Here is a 21,523-nt window from a genome sequence, read left to right as displayed (position 1 = left end):
TTTGAGCTGGTTATTGGAGTCTCATGGACTACACCATCGCCATCTTTAGGGTGAGGCAATTGAGCAGGAACTGAAAGAAAAAACTGTTAAATATCATGACCAATCTACTCTGACTTCGGGAATTTATTTGCGCCAGCCTCCAATGGAAATTTGGGCAAAAGACTCTAACCCTGAAGGTGTTAATCAACCATTTGGTACTGTTCCAGGGCATAGTAGCTCAATCGGTGTTGATAACAGTACTGTCCTAAGTCCTAATGCTACTACTGTGAAGGAAATTGAAGCCTGGGTTACATGGTATTTTCTAGCCGAACAAGGTAGCTCCTTGTCTACGAATGTACTTGTACCGCTGAATTCATGTTCCTCAGAAGTGAATTAGCCAACAAGCTGAACTGATATCAATATACAGCTACAGTCCTAATCACACTTGTCATCCCTAAATTTGCATCATTGGCGTGTCAGTGGTCCATCATTGACGCGCTACCCAGTGTGTAGGTCGTGCATAACTCGGCGGTAGGTTGCGCGTAAAATACACAAAACATAGAGAGATAAGCACATCACTGGTGCGTCATTGACTCACAACTCGGCACGCAACTTGCGCGTACGTTGCGCGATAATGACGCGAAGCAGGATTGATGTTATTTGTGATTTGGACTGTATAGAAGCTTTCCACCTTTGCGGCTAGGCCCGTCATTCTGATGCGTTGTACCACTGCAACATTTAAGACAATGTATTCATTTCTCTTCAGGTGAAAGTTCGTGCCTGTGATCGCGCACCCACTCCAAAATGTACCACTGCTGCCACGGATGCTACCATCACTGTTTCTAACAAGCAGAATACCCAACCACCCAGTTGGGTGAACACCAACTTCAATGTGAATGTTGACGAGACGAGACCGGCCAATTTCCTCATTACGACTGTCAGTGCAAGAGATGGGGACAGCCCGGTACGTACAATATTAAAACTCTTGGCGTACATTACCAGATTTAATTACAATATTCTGAATTCATATGGAAATCTGGCTTTTTCATTGTGGAGAGAAACTTTTTATAGCTTGTTATAATTTGTGTATCAAATCTGACAACGACCATACGGAAGTAGCTGAATGTTTAGTCTGCATACATACTCTAGACTCACTGATATAAGACCGTTTCAGAATATGCAAGCCAAGCCCCCATAGATATAAATCCTTTTTGTCGTTCGATGCCATTCATCATTGTTCAATCAAGATAGCCAATAGGTGGTGACACCAAGTTGTCTAACATTTCTGATGGTTCAGAATGACAAGCACATAGGCCCTGGGCCAATCAGGTATGAATGGGCCTTGGCCTGTTCAATGTGCATTTTGCTTGGGGTGGTCATGCCCAGAGATAATGAACTGGTCTTAGATCGGTGTGTCTAGAGTATGCACAAAAATGCTGTGTATGCACTATAAAGCCTAAATATTATCAGTGCGTGAAATCCAAAGTTTACGTCATTGGCGTAAAGTGAAAACTTGAAGTCACCAAATTATAAATCATGTAAAATCTAATAATCTCTTTGTATGCTACCTTCACATATTATCAAAGGGGGATAGTCTTTTTTGCTTTACTCAGATACAGAAAAAACTGCCGGGAATTCTGGGATAGACATCCATTTTGTTAGTGGAATCAAAAAGTTCACGAGGGGCACAAAATTGTATCAGGATTTGTCAAAATTGCCTGTTGGAATGTAGGATAGGGCCTTTTAATAGCGGGATGTCGGGACAGGTTCCTTCCTATATCCCTCTCTTAAATTTCCCTCTCGGTTTCCAGCCAACAACTGTAACATACAGAAGCATAGGAGATGGTGACGGTACCAAATACTTCAATGTTGATAGTGGGAATGGCCGATTGACAGTTAAGAATATTCCGAATACGAAAAATCTGGTTGATGCTCCGGACAATAAGTACTTTGTAAGTATATTCTTCACCGGATATTCGTATTAACCCTTTCGCTGCTGGGCATAATTACAACTCCTGTGCGGAGCATGAAACGACCAGCCGCCATTGTTCTATGGTCTGCTCTGATGTCATCCACCAGGCGGGAAATCTCCGATAACCTATACTTTCTGGGAGCTCTGTTATAGCAGATTAGTGTCGTAGAATAAATGTAGATGGCGAAATTTTGAGGGCCCTTGTAGAAAATCAGACCTTCTGGTAAAAAAAGCTCTATATCACTTAATCTTGATTTGTAAATAAGTTCTCGCAAATTATATTCTTTCTTTTTTCAGATGCGTGTCGTTGCTCAAGATAGTGGGGCCCCCGCCCAATCAGTGACCGGTGTCGTTACCATAACGATCAATCGAAACCTTCACATACCTATCTGGACCACAGATACATACAATAAGAATATCCTGGAAACGCTACCCTTTGGTTCTAGTGTTCTTCAAGTTACCGCTAAAGATCAGGATACTAAGGTAAAAGGTCAACAACAGATGACAATTAGAATATCCTTGGAACACTACCTTTTGATTCTAGTGTTCCTCAAGTTACCACAACAGACAAGGATACAAAGGTAAAGGTCATCAACAGATGACAATTAGAATATCCTTGGAACACTACCTTTTGATTCTAGTGTTCCTCAAGTTACTGCAACGGACAAGGATACAAAGGTAAAGGTCATCAACAGATGACAATTAGAATATCCTTGGAACACTACCTTTTGATTCTAGTGTTCCTCAAGTTACTGCAACGGACAAGGATACAAAGGTAAAGGTCATCAACAGATGACAATTAGAATATCCTTGGAACACTACCTTTTGATTCTAGTGTTCCTCAAGTTACTGCAACGGACAAGGATACAAAGGTAAAGGTCATCAACAGATGACAATTAGAATATCCTTGGAACACTACCTTTTGATTCTAGTGTTCCTCAAGTTACTGCAACGGACAAGGATACAAAGGTAAAGGTCATCAACAGATGACAATTAGAATATCCTTGGAACACTACCTTTTGATTCTAGTGTTCCTCAAGTTACTGCAACGGACAAGGATACAAAGGTAAAGGTCATCAACAGATGACAATTAGGATATCCTTGGAGCGCTACCTTTTGATTCTAGGTCATCAATTGATCTGCGAAACTAGGCGAATTTATGAAAATCAGCAGACGATAGCACATATTGCTACGCCATCTGATAACTACCAATCAAACTACATGTACAATCGATTGAAAAGATTGTCAATGCATTGTCATATGTTCCTTGAGTAACCACAAGTGTATTTAGGGTGAAAGCATCATACGTGACAGTGCAGAATATTTAAATTGAAAAACCGTGAGTATACGGTTTGCGGCTGTGAAATCAAACATGGCCGACCGTGTATATACGGCTTGTGGGCTGAAAGAGTTAAGAATTTGCAAGAAATTGGAAATTGGATTATAATGTTTCACATTTATGGTATTGTGATGATTTCTCCTGTATTTCAGGATCCCTACCGTAAAGTTCAGTACGCCATTGACACGCTGTCAACAAGCAGCAGAGGGGGGGAATATTTAACCATCGACAAAGACACTGGTATAATATCGGTGAAGAAGATGGTTTCATCAGACCCCAACAAGAGTCCGTACACGGTAAGTTGATGAACTTAGTCTAAACCGAGTCTTTTTTTTTTTATAAAACTTTCTTTTGTCTGTTAAGGGCGGTAATTAGTGTGACTGCCATGGACGAGAGTCTTCTTATCTGGATTTCCTGATTTGTAATTCAGCTGATAATAAAATAAAATAAATGCCTCATCAATTGTAATCGTATTTTAAATCTTCAACTTTACAGTTTGATGTCACAGCTACAGATTCTGATACACCACCAAAACCAGCGGCCAAAAAAGCCCGTGTCACAATAACAGTCAGCAGAAATCTGAACCCGCCAACATTTACTAATTTGCCAATACCAACTAACGCAGCCAAGGCGAATGTGAAACGAGATGCTAACCCAGGTACACAGGTCTTCAGAGCTAGCGCAGAGGATAAGGATACGTCTGTAAGTTCTTGGAAATCTCCAATGTGCTTTTATATCAATTCTGACTGGGGTTATATTTACTCAATTGTGACCCCCGTCACAGCAAAACCAGGCGCTTGTCACACAGAAGATGAGCCTAAATGACACCAGGAGATAATGGAAGAAATTGATGTGCTCATATTACACAAAAGGCAAACAATAGAGAAATGAACAAACAGTTGTTGTGTAGACGTCAGAGAGGTGGAGGCTCTGGATGACTCACTGGCCCTTCTCCCTCCAACAAGTCCATCAGTGCCACCTGAATCCCCGGTGTCATGGCTCCTGTCTTCAGTTGTGTGGCCAACTGTCTACGGGTCCCTCGCAGGTGACACTTGGCACCGTCTCCTCTCTCTGTCCCCCTCTCCAGCATCCTGTCAAGAGACCATGTAGACCTTGAGTCTAGCACCACCTGGTTTATCTTTTTGCGGACATCCTGATATTCGTAACAATTGTAATCAATTGATTTCTATGTATTTTCAGAAACCCTTCAATGAGTATCAATTCAGCCTCATTGGAGATGGATCGCCGAGCTTGAATAACTTCCAGATCGACCCCAACACTGGCATTGTAACAACACGGACTTCATTGTCTGGAACCGCACGGGAATACCCAGTGAGTTCAATGTTTATATGTCCGTTGAAGGAAAGAGATGATTCCTCTCAATTTGCAAGTCCTCACATAATTGGCCCCAAGGGGTACGCCCAGAGCAAATATGGGGAGCGCTGCTTCTCATTCTCCGCAGCTGTTTTGTGGAATGGGCTCCCTTTTGAGGTCCGGCAGGCAAAGAGCCTTGCATCATTTCAAACGATGCTCAAGACCCATCTTTTTTCGATTGTAATTTTGTTATAAATATTGTAAAAGCGCCTTTGAACGGATTTAATCTGAAAAGGGCGCTTAAATTTAAATATGGTATATACATACATACATACATATTTGATCGTGGGTCAGGAAAATAGACATTTATGTGGCATCACTAATGGCAATGACGTAGCACAAAGCTTTGTGTCATGCGTCATAGTACATTGGGTCATGACGTCATGTGACTGGTATTTCCATCTGTCCTTTCCAACCATACGGCAATAATTTCAATTACGGCAGATTTTCTGTTTCGGTGACGTGTATTTTTGTGATTTGTAAACATGAAAATATAAGGTTAGTGAACACATCCGGGTGTGCAGTAGATAATTCTTGACTGTGTTCATACAGTCCGAATCACAATTGACATCCTGTAAATCATGTCATTGGTGCGTCATTGACGCGCTACCCAGTGCGTAGGTCGCACGTAAGTCACGCATAATATACGCGAAACATAGAGAGATAAGCATGTCACTGGTGCGTCATTGGTGTGCAACTTGGCACGCAACTCGCGCGTACATTGCGCATCTCTGACGTAAAACAGGATGGATGTCAGTTGTGACATGGACTGTATAATACAATGTCTGACCTCAGAGATCACGTGTAGGAATTTCAAATGCTAAAAGCAAAAAGGATAATTTTCCCCTTTTACCTTTTTCAGCTACGTGTGAAAGTTGCTGACAAAGGTACACCAAGTCTTTCAAGTACAGCCACCTTCACTGTGACTGTCCAGCGGAACTTGAACAAACCCTCATTTGCATCAGCCAAGTATACCAAAACTATCAAGGAGATTGATCCAGTGGGAACGTCAGTTTTGACAGTCCTTGCAACTGAACCTACGATAAATCCAGACAGTGTAGGTATTCCTTAGTCAACTTGTTTGTTAATTCACTCCAGCGTGACGATGCCTACAGTAGACAGTCAGATTTCTGTGTCAGCGGCATCAAATGTTCAGATAAATATCTCTCCTGGTGGCAGAATCGGTGTCCTTCTTAATAAAATTGTTATCATTTTCACAATAAGAATTTGTCCCCAGATCACAAAAATTGTTGAAATCAACATTTGCAAAAATTCACATTTTACAAGTAGAAAATAAATCCTGTTCTAAATCCTAGAAGAAAACCGTTATATTCCTTGTGCACTGGCATGAGCTTTCTCATTGAATCATCCCGTCCTTTAAGTTTACAGAACGGATGTACTTTCACCACTCCTCAAGTTTGTGAATGTATACTGTGGCCCCATCAGTGTTATGTTATGCCATTTCCTTTTTGCCTTTCCATTAGGAAATTGTAGCAAAAATATACATGTAAAAGCGAGATCAATATACTTTTGGCTATAGTACATTTAGTTTTATAGCATAATTTCATTCTGTATTCTTCTTTTAGCCTCCGGACAATACTGTTAGGTATTCTCTGACCAATCAATACTTTATCATCGACCCAATAACTGGTCAGATCAATATCAGGGAATCTGTCAATACCGGCAGCCTGACTCCTAAAATGTATACAGTAAGTAATAATGTATCTTTGTCATATACAGTGGAACCTCCCTAAGCGGACACCTCTCTATTAAGGACAATCTCCCTATTGAGGACACTAGTTTTGGTCCTACATGTAAATAGGTTGTTTCCATTCAATCTGACCTCTCTAATCAAGACACCTCTCTAATAGGGACAGCAGTTGTCAGTCCCGTGGGTGTCCTTAATAGAGAGGTTCTGCTGTAGTTACTTCATGTACATTTCCTTGATAAAGTGAAATTAATGATAGCCAGTTATCGGTGCTGAGTAGGGTAGGGTATGTTGTAGATTCCACCTCTGTGTCCCATCCAAAGAAAGCTTGAAAACCAACGGTAATGACACTCCAGCCAACTGTGCACACAAAATTCCTGGTTCTGTGATGCATATTACCATGTTCTGTCAGTAAGTGGAGTTATTTCTATTTGATAAATTTAAATCGAAATAGCCCATCATGCGGGCAGGTTGTGGTCAGTTTAATCGAAATAACCCATCATGCGGGCAGTTTGTGGTCCGTTTAATGGAAATAACCCATCATGTCAGTTGTGGTCAGTTTAATTCATGTGATTCTGCTTTATTCCAGATGACAGTGACAGCTTCAGATCAGGGAGTGCCAATCCAAACAGCCACAGTCCCCGTTGAAATTACTGTGGACAGGAATGAGAAGGCGCCAGTGTTTGATGCATATGCAGACCAGAAGATCCTGGCAAATATTGGCATCCCACATAATTTCCCACGATTGAATGCTCCAGATGACGACAAAGTGGTAAATATTCCAAATTTTAAAAAAATGCGAAATACGTGAATACGGTTGGCTCAGAAATACAAAATACATTCCGTGTGTATTTATTATGGGCCCCTGACCAACAGTCTGGGGACCATATTGAGATTGCTGGAAGTTCTACATTCTTCTATCTGTTCAACCACAAACATTATTGTGAGTGTTCTCTAAAACACCTAAATAAACCAAAAATCTTTCTTCCGTATACCACAAAACATAACCCCAACCATTCAACGTCACCAAAGACTTTTTCGAAATTTGGATAATTTTGATGGCTTTGAAGCGTTTTTATGCGCCGATTTTTCTGATTTGCTTTCAAATCTCCGGCACGACACGTACATTAGCATATAAGCTCCGCCCCGTAATGGTGACGTCATATCCTCATGCATCATGGCGGCGGTATCTCTTTGCCGAAGTGGGGGATCCCCGAAGTGGCGAGCTGTCGAGTATTTTGAGCAAAGAACGACGGTTGAATGTAGGAATAAAATAAAGGAATAGCCTTAAATGCTTATCGATGATCCATCCTGCCCATCTGAAAAGGTTAGGGTGTTGTTTAAATGTTATTGAGCGTGTGATTTTGAGAAAGCGCGAGCTTGTTTGTCCGGAAATAGATCATCCGCGAAACGGAATAGACTTCAATCCTCCATACGTGTACTGTGTGGGCCCGTGGGGGCTGTCAAATTTGCTGACAAGCAAATTTCAAATTTCTAGTTTGAGTACAGATACACAAATTTATTGCTATTATCTATGTAAATTTTATATCTAATTTTCCAGGATCCATTCGACAGAGTCAGGTATGCAATCATCGGAGATGACGTTTCCCTACAATATTTCCGAATCGATCAGAACAGTGGTCTTCTGACAATGACTAGGGCACCAGGAGCCATTGAATCATTCAAGGTAAGGTATTTTAGGACCCCGAAAATTAGTTTTTTGATTGTCCATTTTCTGTTATTGGATTTTGCAAATTCCATTAATAAATTCTCAGAACAAGAAAGACATCTCTAAATCTACCTTTCGTAGCTCTCAACTGCCTACCTCATGTCCACCTGATTATGCATGATGAAGGTCTCCTTTTAAAGATATCAAAAAGTTCTGCATCAGCACCTTTTGACGTTTTTTAGGTTGTGGTCGAAGCACGTGATGGAGGCGTTCCGCCCAAGACTGATACGAAAGTTGTCACAGTCACTATCGACCTCAATTTGAATCCACCGACAATTGACCCAAATTCGAGAAATATTGTCAAAACCATTCTTGAGGTCGAAAAGGTCGGCACAGTGTTGGATACAGTGAAAGCTAGTGATCCGGACAGCGGGGTAAGTAATGTTATCACGATATCGATCCTTTTTTATGACACTTCTTTTGCATCTCCAGTTTCTAAAAGCCAGCGAATCTTTGACCTCCTGTCAAAGTTACAGGAGACAAAGCTCTTTGCACTGCCAAAAACCTGCATCACACAGAAAAATTTTGTATTGTCGCACGAACTGAGGTTTAAGTTATGATGGTTAGGTAAAATCCTATCAAGGGCACCCTATTGAATCTTGATGAGCTTCCCCCAGACTATTAAAAACAGTAAAAAAACCTAAATTTCAGCCTTGTTCCCAGACTAAAATATTTTGTTAATGAAAAGATTGCTCACAATGTAGTACATATATCTTTTTGGCATTGCTGTGAAAAGTTTGTGTCTTATGTTTCAGAAATATGGAACTGTGACTTATTCCATGGTTGGTACCACGGTGGACCAGACGTACTTCTTTGTGGACCCAACAAAGGGCGAGATCATAGTGGCTTCATCTCTCATCAATGCACCAACGGCCAATTTCAACGTAGGTCATTTCTCCACTCTATTTCTGTGATAATACGTGTGTGATAGTACATGGGTTCGTACCCCAGTCTGGTCCCTTCACAGGTCAAGCTGAACCACTTCACTACTGTAGCCCAAAATTTGAGTCCAACGTGCAAAGACGTGGCTCCTGTAGACCGGAACTTTGGTCTGATGATGTCATAACACAATGAACTACGATGCCTGATGCATTGCACGTCATTACGTCATTGCTGGGAATGACGCTGTGAAGTCCAGTGGTCAATCGAATAATAAAATTTCCAGTAGTGAAGGGGTAAAACGAGGTCGGTATGACCAGCCCCTTAACACCCCTTGGGCAGTGCCTCTGTGGAGACCTCTTATAGTGACAGTTGTAGTAAAGCACTTTGAGACGGACCCTGGTCCGCAAAATGTATAAGCTAAATCTGAGTTTGCTCTAAAAATGGTGTCAAACAGATCAGAAAGTCGGAGAACTTCGTAAGCTCAATTGGTAGTGGACTGGCAAGCTAAAGCTCTCTGATTTGAATCCCAGTCAAGTCAACTTGATTTTTCTGTGCTAATTTCAATCGTTTATATACAGTCCAAATCACAATTGACATCCCTAAATTCGCGTCATTGGCGCGCTACCCAGCGCGTAAATTGAGCGTAACTCGCACGTGGGTGGCACGTAATATATGTGAAACATAGAGAGATAAGCACGTCACTGGTGCGTCATTGACGTGCAACTTGCAGGATGGATGTCATTTGTGATTTAGACTGTAAGAGCTGCCTTTATAAAAATATCATTTTCAAAATTCCTCTCCTTTGCTTTTTCAGTTCCAAGTTGCAGCGAAGGATGGTGGCAACCCGGCCAGGCCCTCGAGCCCGAACGCAAATGTCAACATCAGGATTACCAAGTGTAATGCGCCTCAGTTTAACCCGAGCTCTTACACTGCACCAAAAATCCAGGAGACGCAGAGCAGCACTGCACCGATCGTCACTGTCACTGTCTCGGATAATGACCAGGTAAGTAAGGAACACAGCTGCGGCGATCTTTGAAAACATCAACAAAATGGGTTAAATTATGGCCATGTAGAATTAGCGGAATGAGCAGATTCTGTGCAAAATATGATATAATTTCATACAAAATGGAACTTAATGAATTCATTAAGTTTTGATTTGTTCGATACGCCACAAAGATTATTCGAAAATCGCTTTTTACAGTCGTTATGCCATGACTCACAATGAGGGCATGAAAACTGGTCTGTAGGGACAGTTTAGTTCAGTCGGTAGCCGTGTGCAGCGCTGTATTACCGTACCTCCTTTCGTCTTCTGAGTTCAGGCATGGCAACGATCATCGCGACAAATACTGGCTTTTCCAGGTGATTGAAGCCCAGAATCCGCTCATTCCACTAATTCTGCATGGCCTTAAATCATGTATGCTATAACTGTTCTACGGTAAAGATATGTATCCTGTGCGGGCAAAGGAAGGATTGCATAAATATTTTTCCTTCAGTTGATCATATGTGACCCATCACACCATATTGGTTGGGAAGTCGCCAGGCAATCACTGCCAACATAGAATTATGTCAATTCGGCTACACGTTTGCATTAAATTGGATTATGAAATTTTAGATCCAAAACCTATGTGGTTGGGGCGGTAATAAAGAAAAATAATAAAAAATATTTTTCTTCAATCTCAAAACCTATGTGGGGCGGGAATGAGAAAAAATTCCATCAGACTCAAAATCTATGTGAGGTGAAGGAAATAAAATAAAAACATGCTTATTTTTTATAAATTTTAGCCTCAGATCATACAAGGGGGACAAACAAAAAAAATTGGTTGAAATCGGTCATTTGGAAAATATATTTTCATTTCTCTCTATTTATGGTTAGGACAGGGAAAAAAAGGTGTGTCAAAAACGGTGAACGGGACTTTTTTTTTCCACTTTCTGGAAAATGACCCAAGGGGGATTCTGTCATAATCCAACAAATAAAAAAACTTATTTAAGAATATTTGCACTATTTCGGAGCATTTTGAGTATAATTTTAAATATTCTTGCTGCTTTTTTTCCAGGCACCCTGTAACACATTCACCGTGACAACAATTGGTGATGGAGCAGCGTCGACCTACTTTGAATACCGTTCTGACAAAAGGATCTACCTCAAATCCGGGGTGGATCTGAAAAAAGAAACTCAGCAAGTTTACACGGTGAGATTAATGGAAAATTTATTTTTTAGTGTTGCGAGGCAGTTTTGGACATGGCTTGTGAATTTCAGGCAGGTCTATAGTTACACCCTATCCCAGTGCATTGTTTATTGCGGTTCAATGATTTTTCAATTATCCAGTTTAGAGACAGATGGAATCGTTTTTGTATGAAAAACCCGCAAGTCTGATGCCCAAGTCGTTCCTTTAGAACCTCACTTTGCCTTTTCAGCTTCGCCTCCTAGCCAGAGATAACAGTATTCCGAGCCAAACCTCAACAGCGGTGGTCACAATTAACGTTGATCGCAACCTGTTTGCACCGCGATTCCTTCACGGAGACTTGGTCCGCGACATGAACTTCAATGCACCACCGGGGACCTTCATCGTCAATGTCAACGCAACTGACGATGACCAGGTAAAAACAAATTGTTTCTCACCCAATTATATCTAAACCCATTATCAAAATCGGGCAGGGGGATATTTTATTTTTATTATTTATCGCAATGTATGGTTTCTTGAGCCCAGAACAAAGGTAGATTACATAGGATTACTACATCATGTTTTTCTTTGGATCAAAGTAATCAGAATTATAAACAAAAGTTTGTAGGATGGACGTCAGTTGAAATCTTATTGCTGAAAGTTTCTCCTAGCGCAGATTTGCCATACTGCACCCTACTGGTTCTGTTGTTTTCTGCAAGACACTTTGATATTTGTCCAGTGGACAATTCATATTTATGAACTTGCTAATTAATGTCTTATCAATGTCTTATTTTGCAGCCCGGACCTGACAAGACCTTTACGTACTCAATGGATCCAAGTGGTGTTGTGCTAAACTTTTTCTATGTGAATCCTAACAGTGGTGTCATAACACTGAAGTCATCTGTAGCTCAAAGGACAGACAACACATACTCCGTAAGTTAATACACTTTTTTAATAGGTTGGATTACGAAACTTCAGATCCAAAACCTATGTGGGTGGGAATAAAATATTTTATATGAAATATTAACAAATATTTTTCTTCAATCTCAAAAAAAATTTCATCAGACTCAAAATCTATGCGGGCGGGCAGGGGAATTTTTAAAAAACATGCTTATTCTTTATCAATTTTAGTCTCAGATCATACATGGGACCCCAAAAAAAATAGAAATTGGTTGTAATTGGTCGTCGGGAAAAGTGTTTTTTCATTTCTCTCTATTTTATGGTTGGGAGAAGAAAAAAATGAGTGTCAAAAATGTTCGTCGGGACTTTTTTTCCGACTTTCCGGAAAATTACCCCAAGGGGATTTGTAATTCGACAAAAAAAAGGTGGCATTAACAGTTTATTTCCGTAACAGAGTAGGGGGTACTGCACAGTTAATTTGTTTAACCAGAAAATCTCATGAACTGCTTCTAACTGAAAGGATAATTTTAGTTTATGAGCTACCTCTTAGGTGGCAGGACTAAAGGAAGCAGGTTTGGCCACCTAGGAGTAAAATGATGAACTTCTCGTGATTATTCCGGGATTACAGTCTACCGCAAATTGAAAATGAGCTATTTTTATCAACCTTTATGTACATATAGCTGCAACAACTAATTATTAATTGTCCTGACTTTTCGACCTCATATGTCTTATGATTTGTTTCAGATGAGAATTCTCGCCACAGATGGGGGAAATCCAAGACGCAGCGGTACTGTGAACGTGAGGGTCAATATCGTCAAGGACAGTGGCACGCTTCGGTTTTCTACACCAAATTATGCTTATACTATGAATGAAAACAGGCCCCTTGCATACTCAGTGGGAAAGGTTTCTGCAAGTCCTCCGGTAGGTTAATATATGTGGACATCGATCTTGGTATGATTATTGAAAAATGATTTTAAATTCTTTAAAGCCTTACAGTCCCAATCACAATTGACCTCCATATTGCTTCGCGTCAGTGATACACAAGTTGCGCGCCAATGACGCACCAGTGACACGCTTATTGCTCTATGTTTCGCGTAAATTATGTGTGACCTACGCTCAACTTGCGCGCATTCTAGACGTTTGGCAGCATGTTAATGACGCGCCAATGACGCCAGTGACGCGAATTTAGGGATGACAATTGTGTTTTGGACTGTACGCTATTTGTTCAGTTTGGTGGTTAATTGGTCCATCATAATGACACACACCACTGCCGTGCCGGCACCAGAGAAGAAAATCTTGCCGTTTTTGGTTGATTTACGCTGACTGAAACAATACACCTACCTTGTAGTATTCTCACATAGCCCAAACCCTCACATAGCAATCTGCCAAAAATTTGTCATCCGTAACATTTTCCCCACAGTGTGAAAAGTAAACTAAGGTACGCGTATCACATAAGATTCTGTGAGGCACAATATCAAAAGCCTCTTTTCAACATTTCCTTTGCCTGTGGATTTTCCGGGCTTGTCTGCGTAGAATGGGGCAACTGATTTGCCGGGCCTGTCTGTGGAATGGGGACACCGATTTGCCGGGGTGTATTGTTAATTTCTCCTATCTCCTTGCAGCCCGGCATCACTTACGATGTCGTTGGAACAAGTTCTGGACCGGATTATTATGAGGTTGACCCGACAAATGGCGATGTTAAGGTGAAGAAGCCTCTCAAAGAAGACGCTGCTAAATTGACAAGCTACAGCGTAAGTGAAAATTTCTTCCAGTTCTACCGGCGCATGCTAATCCTTTAGGGACTGCAGTAAAATTATTTTGAACCAAAAAGGGACTAGACATTTCAGGGGACTCAGGGCATTGGGGCTTTTTGTTTTCATTGCAATAAAGCACCACCTATTTGATATTACATTAGGTTGATGAAGCCAAAGTTCCCCAAATTTAGTCTCTTGAGAGTGGAGGGTGTGCAGAGAGACTAAACCATTATGCCTTTTTTGGCTTCACACACATTTGTCCCTAAGTATTTATCTTAAAATCTCCCATCTCACGACACCTGAGGTTGAGGCCTGCATCCACTGTGGCATTTTCCCACCTTGGTCTCCGTGGTGGGAAAACTATGCTCGACCCTAGCGATTACTTGGTAAGAAAAAATTCCATTGGCTTCAGGAAGTTCAAAGCAAAACAACTATGTTTGAAAAAATGCCATAATTGAGTTTGAAAATGTGTGTCATCTGATTTCAGCTGATCGTAGAGGCCACGAAGACGTTTGCTACAACCACACAAAAAGCCAGAGCAACGGTTACCATCACCGTCCTGAGAAATGTCAATCCTCCTGTGTTCGCGCCAAAAAGTTATTCCGAGACGATTCCCGAAAAGAAGCCGATAGGCGAACCGGTGTTGACCGTTGCTGCTACAGATGCAGACAACGTGAGACTTTATCGTTTATTTTCAAAATGATCCATGATATTGTTTTCAAATTTCAATTACATTGGCCAGAAAAAAAAACTGATGGAACAGATCATGCCAATAATTTTCTTTGCTTTTTAAATTGTTGTAGCCTCAGCCCGTAAAATCTAATTCCCTTTTCAAACAACTATGGCCCATGGCAGCCATCTTGAATTTTGTTATATTGATTTTGGGGAGAAGCTTCTTCCGAATGAGCTAATTTTATTGATATTTGTCATGTTTGTTGGAAGAGATTAGGAGAAGGTTCCTTATAAAGTCTCACACTATCCCAAATTCAATATGGCGGCCAAGGCAGCCATTTTGAATTTACTTCATTTCATTTAGTGGGCTCTTCGAGTCATTTTCAAAGAAAGATTCTGCATAGAAATTGTATTTCGTTTTTAGCTCACCTCTTAGCAGAGGTGAGCTTATCCCATACCGTGGCGTCCGTCGTCCGTCGTCGTCGTCGTCGTCGTCGTCGTCGTCGTCGTCGTCGTCGTCCGTCGTCCGTTAGCAGGGCACGTTTCGTAACTGTTAGAGCTATTGAGTTGAAACTTGGTACACATGTACCCTTATGTAATGACACCTTGGAGACCAAGTTTCGGTCCGATTCGTTTCATGGTTTGGCCACCAGGGGGCCAAACGTTAAAAGTACGTTGAAAATATGCAATATCTCCCTTAATAGTAGTCGGGAAATTTTGAAAAAAATATGGTAGGTACTTCTAGCAAAGGTGCATCATATATCCTCCGGGTTTTTGATTTGACCTCCTTTTCAAGGTCACAGAGGTCAAATGGTGTAAATTGGCCGTTAGGATGTAACGATGGCACGTTTCTAAACTGCAATGACTATTGATACCAAATTTGGTACACATTTACCCCTTAGTCAGGTGATCTCAGGGACCGAAGTTTGGTCCAATATGATTCACCACTTGACCACCAGGGGGCAAAATCCAAAAACCTTAAAAATGTGATTATTCCTTAACTTCTTGCCCGATTGCCACCAAATTGATATCATGGGTACATCTAACCACCATACAGTATATGTCACACAGGTTTTTAATTTGACCTTCTTGTCAAGGTCACAGAGGTCAAATGGCGTAAATTGGCCGTCAGGCCGTAACTATGGCACGTTTCTTAACTGCAATGACTATTGATCACAAATTAAGTACACATGTACCCCTTGGTCAGGTGATCTCAGGTACCGAAGTTTGGTGCGATCTGATTTGCCGTTTGGCCTCCAGGGAGGGGGCCAAATCCTAAATTCTTCAAAATGCCATTAATATTCCTAGTAATGACTTGCCCGATTGGCACCAATTTTATATCATAGGTACATCTAATTCTAACAACCATTCAATGAGTCACCCGGGTCTTCTTTGATTTGACCTACTTTTCAAAGTCACAGAGGTCGAATGTACTGTAAATTGGCCATTTTGGGGAAATTGTAATTGCTTGGACCTACATCAAACCTAACACTACATGACACAATACCATGCTCTTTATCAATCTTTCCACCACATGAGGTGAGCACAATGGCCCTGGCCATTTCATTGGAGAGTTTACGGAATCATCAACGGGATGTTTTCTCTTTCTGTAGGACACAATTCTCTACACCATGATACCTGGTTTGTCAAGAGCAGCCGAGTTCTTCTATATCGACCCTCGTTCTGGCAAAATCGTCGTCGCCAAAAACCTGGAGAACAGCAACATCAATAGATTCGACGTGAGTTATTAAGATCAAGAAACAATAAAGATTAGTCTTTATTTCATATGTTTCTACTCCAGTTTCAAATACGGACCAATCCAGAGGTCAGTACATTTTTTCCCAGGACCCAATCCATGAAGTGGTCTGTGAATAATGATACTGCCGTGGAAGTAATGTCAGCGGACTGATCAGTTTTTATGAAGTTGTCACTTGACTTCACTTGTCCAATCACAGTGCAGGGGATTCGCAGTGGTCATCATGCTCATCTGGTGATCGACAGAGTCTCGTGGTCAAGTTTGAATTTTTTTGTTTCTTTTTAGTTCTCGGTACAAGCAAGTGACCAGCATCCTCTAAATCCAAAGACGGCGGTTGCCACTGTCTCCATCACTGTCACCCGCATTACAACGCCACCTAGGTTCAACGGCACTGGTACAAACGGTGGGAGTTATTTCGTAACAATTCCGCAGACGAGAAAAGTGGATGAGTGGGTGACTACAGTTCTGGCAACTCCGCCTGTCGGCACAGGGGTAAGTTTTCAACGGAGAAGTTTCAATAAAGTAGTATGCCGTTCGTAATTACTGGTGGTCTATGAAAATAGAAATGCAATTGTGCACAATTCACCAGTGTTTTTAACGTGTTAGCTATTAACGTGATCACAATAGGTGTTTTCAAAAAACAAGTAATTTTATATCAGGATGCAATTGTCAAAATAAAAAATTGCTGTTTTGTGGGTAAACTTCCAAATTTGTAGTTTCCACAACAGAGCATGCATATTTTATCCGATGGATTTTAAATACCTTTTTTCTTCACAGGGTGTAATGACGTATAGGCCAGATGGTATTTGGCCAAGTCCGGATATGTTCAAAACAGTAAAAAACACAGGCCTGGGCTTTGAGATTCGTGTGCGAAATGATTTGAAGACTAAAGACTTGGACAGATACATCGTAAGTTTTGTTGTAATGTTGCACTGTGCATGATGATTGGGGATGCTCATGTGTTACGTTAACTTAACACAACACCTTGGGGCCAAATGACTTATATCTACATCATTCATGGCCAAACGTCTGTTGCCCAAAGACGTTTTTCTACGTCATTCATGGCCAATCGTCTGGTGCCCAATGACGTAAATCTACGTCATTCATGGCCAAACGTCTGGTGCCTAATGACCAAGGGACGCCATTAACTGTGGCAATTGTCTCACTGAAATGATGTTAACAACAGGAACCACAGCATATCCCCACTGCATATCGGGTTTGTGCCCGAGGGAAGAGGTTAGGGTGAGGTGGCAGCAGGAAAAAGGTAAGGCTTATGGTTAAAGTTTACTGGTTCTGAGTGAAAATTCAAAATAATGATACAGACATGCAAAGTCTTTGTTTCAATTGAAAGGTGAATTTGTGGAGAGTCTAATGCAAAAAGACTTCAGGCTCTTGACTCTTATCAAAATATTTTAAAGAGTCGTAAAAAATGACAAAATGCGGGTAAAGAGGGAATATCAAAACCTAAAATAGATACTATGCTGAAATTTACAAGCGATATGTACAACGCGTCATCAGAGATGTATACAAATTTTGAACACATTTTGTCCGTCCATTTCCCAGATATTAAACTTAAAAGGACAGACAGTTTATTCAGAATGTGCCGATGTGAGATGAGCTTGTATATTTTTGGTAATATCACAAAACCTTCTCCTTCAGTTACGCGTCCTAGCATCCGATAGCGCCAGTGATACGTTGATAGCCACCGCCTCTGTTACCATAAGCGTGATTCGTAATCCAAACTCCCCAGTTTGGGTCGCCCCCCAACGTGGCCAGTACAGCGTCACTCTTCAAGAGACCGATCTGTTTGATGGAGGAAAAACCATTGTGAAGCTCAGTGCCACAGATGCAGATGTTGGGGTAAGTATGATCGATTATGTCCTATTTGCAAGCTATTTTTTGAAGAACTCCTGTTCTGTTTTGTCTCAAATGTACATGAAATTTCACTCCTATTCTGTTTCGTCTAAAACGTACATGGCATTTCACTCCTGTTCTGTTTCGTCTGAAATGTACTTGGCATTTCACTCCTGTTCTGTTTCATCTGAAATATACATGACATTTCACTCCTGTTCTGTTTAATCTGAAATGTACATGGCATTTCACTCCTGTTCTGTTTCGTCTGAAACATACATGACATTTCACTCCTGTTCTGTTTCATCTGAAATGTACATGGCATTTCACTCCTGTTCTGTTTCGTCTGAAACATACATGGCATTTCACTCCTGTTCTGTTTTGTCTGAAACGTACATGACATTTCACTCCTGTTCTGTTTTGTTTTTTAGGATACTGTGAGTTACTCATGGCAGAATCAGAAGAAGCCAGAAACTGATATGTTCCGGCTTGATGAGAAGACTGGCATCTTTTATTTGAATAAGCCTCTCTATGAGGGCACTGCGACGCAATATGTGGTAAGTTTCTTCTTGAAATTGAAAACGGCCTGAGGGCTATAGCTGCCGCCTTCAACCACCTTGGGCTGGAAATTACATGACCAAGTAGATTTTTTGGTAACCCATCAGTTTTAAGGAGCGTTTGCATGAGCAATTTTGTTAGACGAGTTGCGTTTAATCTTTAGGGTCTTAGTCAGTGTTTGTCTTTTTGGCTTCAAAATAGTTTTGACATGCTCCCTCATCTTACTAGAGGGGGAGGAGTTCATGGAGAAATAAACAGTGTTGGTCCGCTTCGACCTGCTCCTCAAAATCTTTTTTTTTACTGGCGGCCAGGGGTCCATTGGGAGATGAGCAGTGTTTGTCTTTTTGACATGCCCCCTAATTATTCAATTCAGGAAATTTGTAATTGACCTGACCATTAGAACAAGTATCGTTCTCATGTATGAATCTTAACCTGTTTTAGATGGATGTGCGAGCTCAAGATGACGGGTGGCGACAAAAGTTCTCCACCAATGGGAGAGTCACTATCACCGTCCGAAGGAATACTCTCTGTCCCACTTTTGGTGGCAATCCCATTGGCCAATATTCTGGAACTGTCCTGGAGAATGCTATTAATGGATTCGTGATTCCTATCCAGCCTGGTAATGTACAGGCGACTGACAATGATGCTGCTGTAAGTTATAGTTAGTAGAACCTCACAATTAAGGACACCCTCAGGACCGCTTGGAGTGCTGTCCATAATAGCAAGGCATCCTGATTACAGAGGTCAACTTAAATAGAAACTACCAATTGGGACCACACATAGTGTCCTTAATACAGAGGTGACTACTGAGGGAGGGCCTACTGTACATGTACTTGTTACAGTCAACCTTGCACTTATTACATTAGACCGGACCAGCATTTTTGTTCATTTTGTACAAAAACTGATGTTAATAATGATAATGATAATAATAACAGCGAGTTCTTATATAGCGCTTTTCACTGTATCATCTACTGTCTCAAAGCGCTTTTCAATCAAAAACATTTTTTGTTAGTTATTTATTACCGGTAGTTATAAAGTTATTTTTGAAGTTTAAGAGTAAAAAGATATTTTTTATGACTGCATAACAATTTCTCTGTTCCAGCCATTCAACCAGATCAGCTATCAGGTCATTGGGGACCCAAACGCTCCGGCATATTTCATATTCGACTCTGCAACCAATCGTGTGTCTGTCAGGACTGCTTTGACTGCCGAGAACAACCTGAACTATATGGTAGGTAACAAAAAGATGTTTTTTGTACCATTGCAAGTATGTAAGGTTTGTGAAATTTCACCTAAAAATGATATGCATCTCTGTCAAAAACTGAACAGAGCCTTTGAAAAGCTTTTTGAACATTATTATAACTCAGTTATTGTCTATTTTCAAGGTATTTCATAAAATGTGTGTTGTCATTTTACCTCCCCTCTTTATCTGTCATTGCCTATTCTTGTCTAATGATGGGAAAGCAATGTTTGGCGGTAGGGACAAGGCAGTTTCAAACGTAATTTGGAAGCTCTAAGACACCTAGGGAGGCCACAATCATTTATCGCCTAAGTATTTGATAACATGGTCGACATGTCCACCTAATGAGATCTGATACTGCAGTCCCGTAACAAGACTTTTGGTCGGGGGCCAAAATAACACTTGTTGAAATTTTTCTGCTAAAATCATGGTCAAAAACGCATTTTTTAGTAACTTATGGGAGCACTTTCCCTGCCTCAATCCCCTCTAGCTACGCCCCTGCACTGTGTCAGAAGGGAGTGCCAACTCAACTCTAGCCCACATACTCTTTCCAATTGCCCCCAACTTCTCCATCTTCTCAGCCTAATGTTGTTTATGGCCTTGAGAGGGAGCTGTGGGGACCGCTGAATGAACTGGCCCGGATTACTGCCTTTGTGATTGCTACGGAAAACTGCGACTGCTACGGAGTATGATGTCTCCTGAGGATCCCCAGCTATCGCCTGGGACCGTCCGGTGGCAGGAGCTTCCTTCGGCAGACGGCCAGACTTTGGAACGAACACAGTGTTGATATATTTAAAAGGCTAAGACTGCTGCCATTTTCAGATGTGGGCTAAAAATCCATCTGTTAAGAGCAAAGTCATCTTGGATTTTGCGGTATATAAGTGTCAATTTCGTTTTCAATTTCATGGCTTATTATCACATGCAGGAGAAGATTAAGAAATATCCAATGATGTGTTTGAAAAAGGTACAAGTTGAACAACGACAAAAATATCAGACATTAAAAAAAGAACTTGTCGATTTGTCTTTCCAGCTTCGTATCGTTGCCTCGGATCCACACAAAGGAACGAAATGTACGCCGGTCACTGCATCCGTCTCCATCACAGTTTCCCGAAATCTAAACGATCCGACATTCGCAAAAACAGATTACGCCGAAACGATTCCCGAAACAAAATCCCTGAATCAAGCCGTTTTAACAGTGTCCGCCACAGATAATGACAGGCCCGTGAGTATTTTTGATATGAGATTTTTTTTATTTACAAAACAGACAAACTAATTGCCATTACCTGTCATCTGCCAATTGAATATGAAACATTTCATAACCCTGAAAATCTCTTCAGGGTGCATACTTGTGTCGGTTGAAAACCCCTAAAAGGTTTTCAAGAACATCGCAGAAACCTTTATGTTTCAGAGTGTATACCAAGCAGCCAATTTCGTGAGGCAAACAACTTTAAGAATTCAAGTAGTCATAAAATCCAACCACAGTAGAACTCCACAGAAAAAGTAACTGCGGGGTTCCACCAGGATTAAGCGGGATCCAAGTGGGATTTCCAAATCCCACTAGGATCCCTGTTTGTAAAAGTGGCATCCACCCAGGATCCCAGTTTGGATCCCTGTTCAACTGGGATCTGTTGGGATTAGGATTTTGAT

General features: G+C 41.1%; 1 protein-coding gene across 2 annotated transcripts in view; it reads left to right on the top strand.

The window, feature by feature from the left end:
• LOC135487912 (uncharacterized) overlaps positions 1 to 21,523 on the top strand; it is a 144,356-nt gene that overhangs the window by 40,919 nt on the left and 81,914 nt on the right. For both annotated transcript variants that reach the window (XM_064772156.1, XM_064772167.1), the window contains exons 43-69: positions 746 to 943; positions 1,791 to 1,931; positions 2,249 to 2,434; positions 3,443 to 3,586; positions 3,786 to 3,992; positions 4,491 to 4,622; positions 5,527 to 5,721; positions 6,251 to 6,373; positions 6,962 to 7,144; positions 7,934 to 8,059; positions 8,284 to 8,475; positions 8,857 to 8,985; positions 9,798 to 9,986; positions 11,038 to 11,172; positions 11,399 to 11,581; positions 11,944 to 12,078; positions 12,790 to 12,966; positions 13,668 to 13,796; positions 14,287 to 14,472; positions 16,085 to 16,210; positions 16,513 to 16,719; positions 17,005 to 17,136; positions 17,887 to 18,087; positions 18,510 to 18,635; positions 19,078 to 19,287; positions 19,739 to 19,867; positions 20,907 to 21,098. In XM_064772156.1, coding sequence (XP_064628226.1) covers positions 746 to 943; positions 1,791 to 1,931; positions 2,249 to 2,434; positions 3,443 to 3,586; positions 3,786 to 3,992; positions 4,491 to 4,622; positions 5,527 to 5,721; positions 6,251 to 6,373; positions 6,962 to 7,144; positions 7,934 to 8,059; positions 8,284 to 8,475; positions 8,857 to 8,985; positions 9,798 to 9,986; positions 11,038 to 11,172; positions 11,399 to 11,581; positions 11,944 to 12,078; positions 12,790 to 12,966; positions 13,668 to 13,796; positions 14,287 to 14,472; positions 16,085 to 16,210; positions 16,513 to 16,719; positions 17,005 to 17,136; positions 17,887 to 18,087; positions 18,510 to 18,635; positions 19,078 to 19,287; positions 19,739 to 19,867; positions 20,907 to 21,098 — 4,413 coding nt within the window. The remainder of the gene's footprint in view (positions 1 to 745; positions 944 to 1,790; positions 1,932 to 2,248; positions 2,435 to 3,442; positions 3,587 to 3,785; positions 3,993 to 4,490; positions 4,623 to 5,526; positions 5,722 to 6,250; positions 6,374 to 6,961; positions 7,145 to 7,933; positions 8,060 to 8,283; positions 8,476 to 8,856; positions 8,986 to 9,797; positions 9,987 to 11,037; positions 11,173 to 11,398; positions 11,582 to 11,943; positions 12,079 to 12,789; positions 12,967 to 13,667; positions 13,797 to 14,286; positions 14,473 to 16,084; positions 16,211 to 16,512; positions 16,720 to 17,004; positions 17,137 to 17,886; positions 18,088 to 18,509; positions 18,636 to 19,077; positions 19,288 to 19,738; positions 19,868 to 20,906; positions 21,099 to 21,523) is intronic.

This window comes from Lineus longissimus, chromosome 1 (assembly GCF_910592395.1).
Source record: "Lineus longissimus chromosome 1, tnLinLong1.2, whole genome shotgun sequence".
NCBI classification, from domain to species: Eukaryota; Metazoa; Nemertea; class Pilidiophora; order Heteronemertea; family Lineidae; genus Lineus; species Lineus longissimus.
The sequence above is the reverse complement of the archived record's forward strand: the minus strand, read 5'-3'. Positions and strand labels throughout refer to the sequence as shown.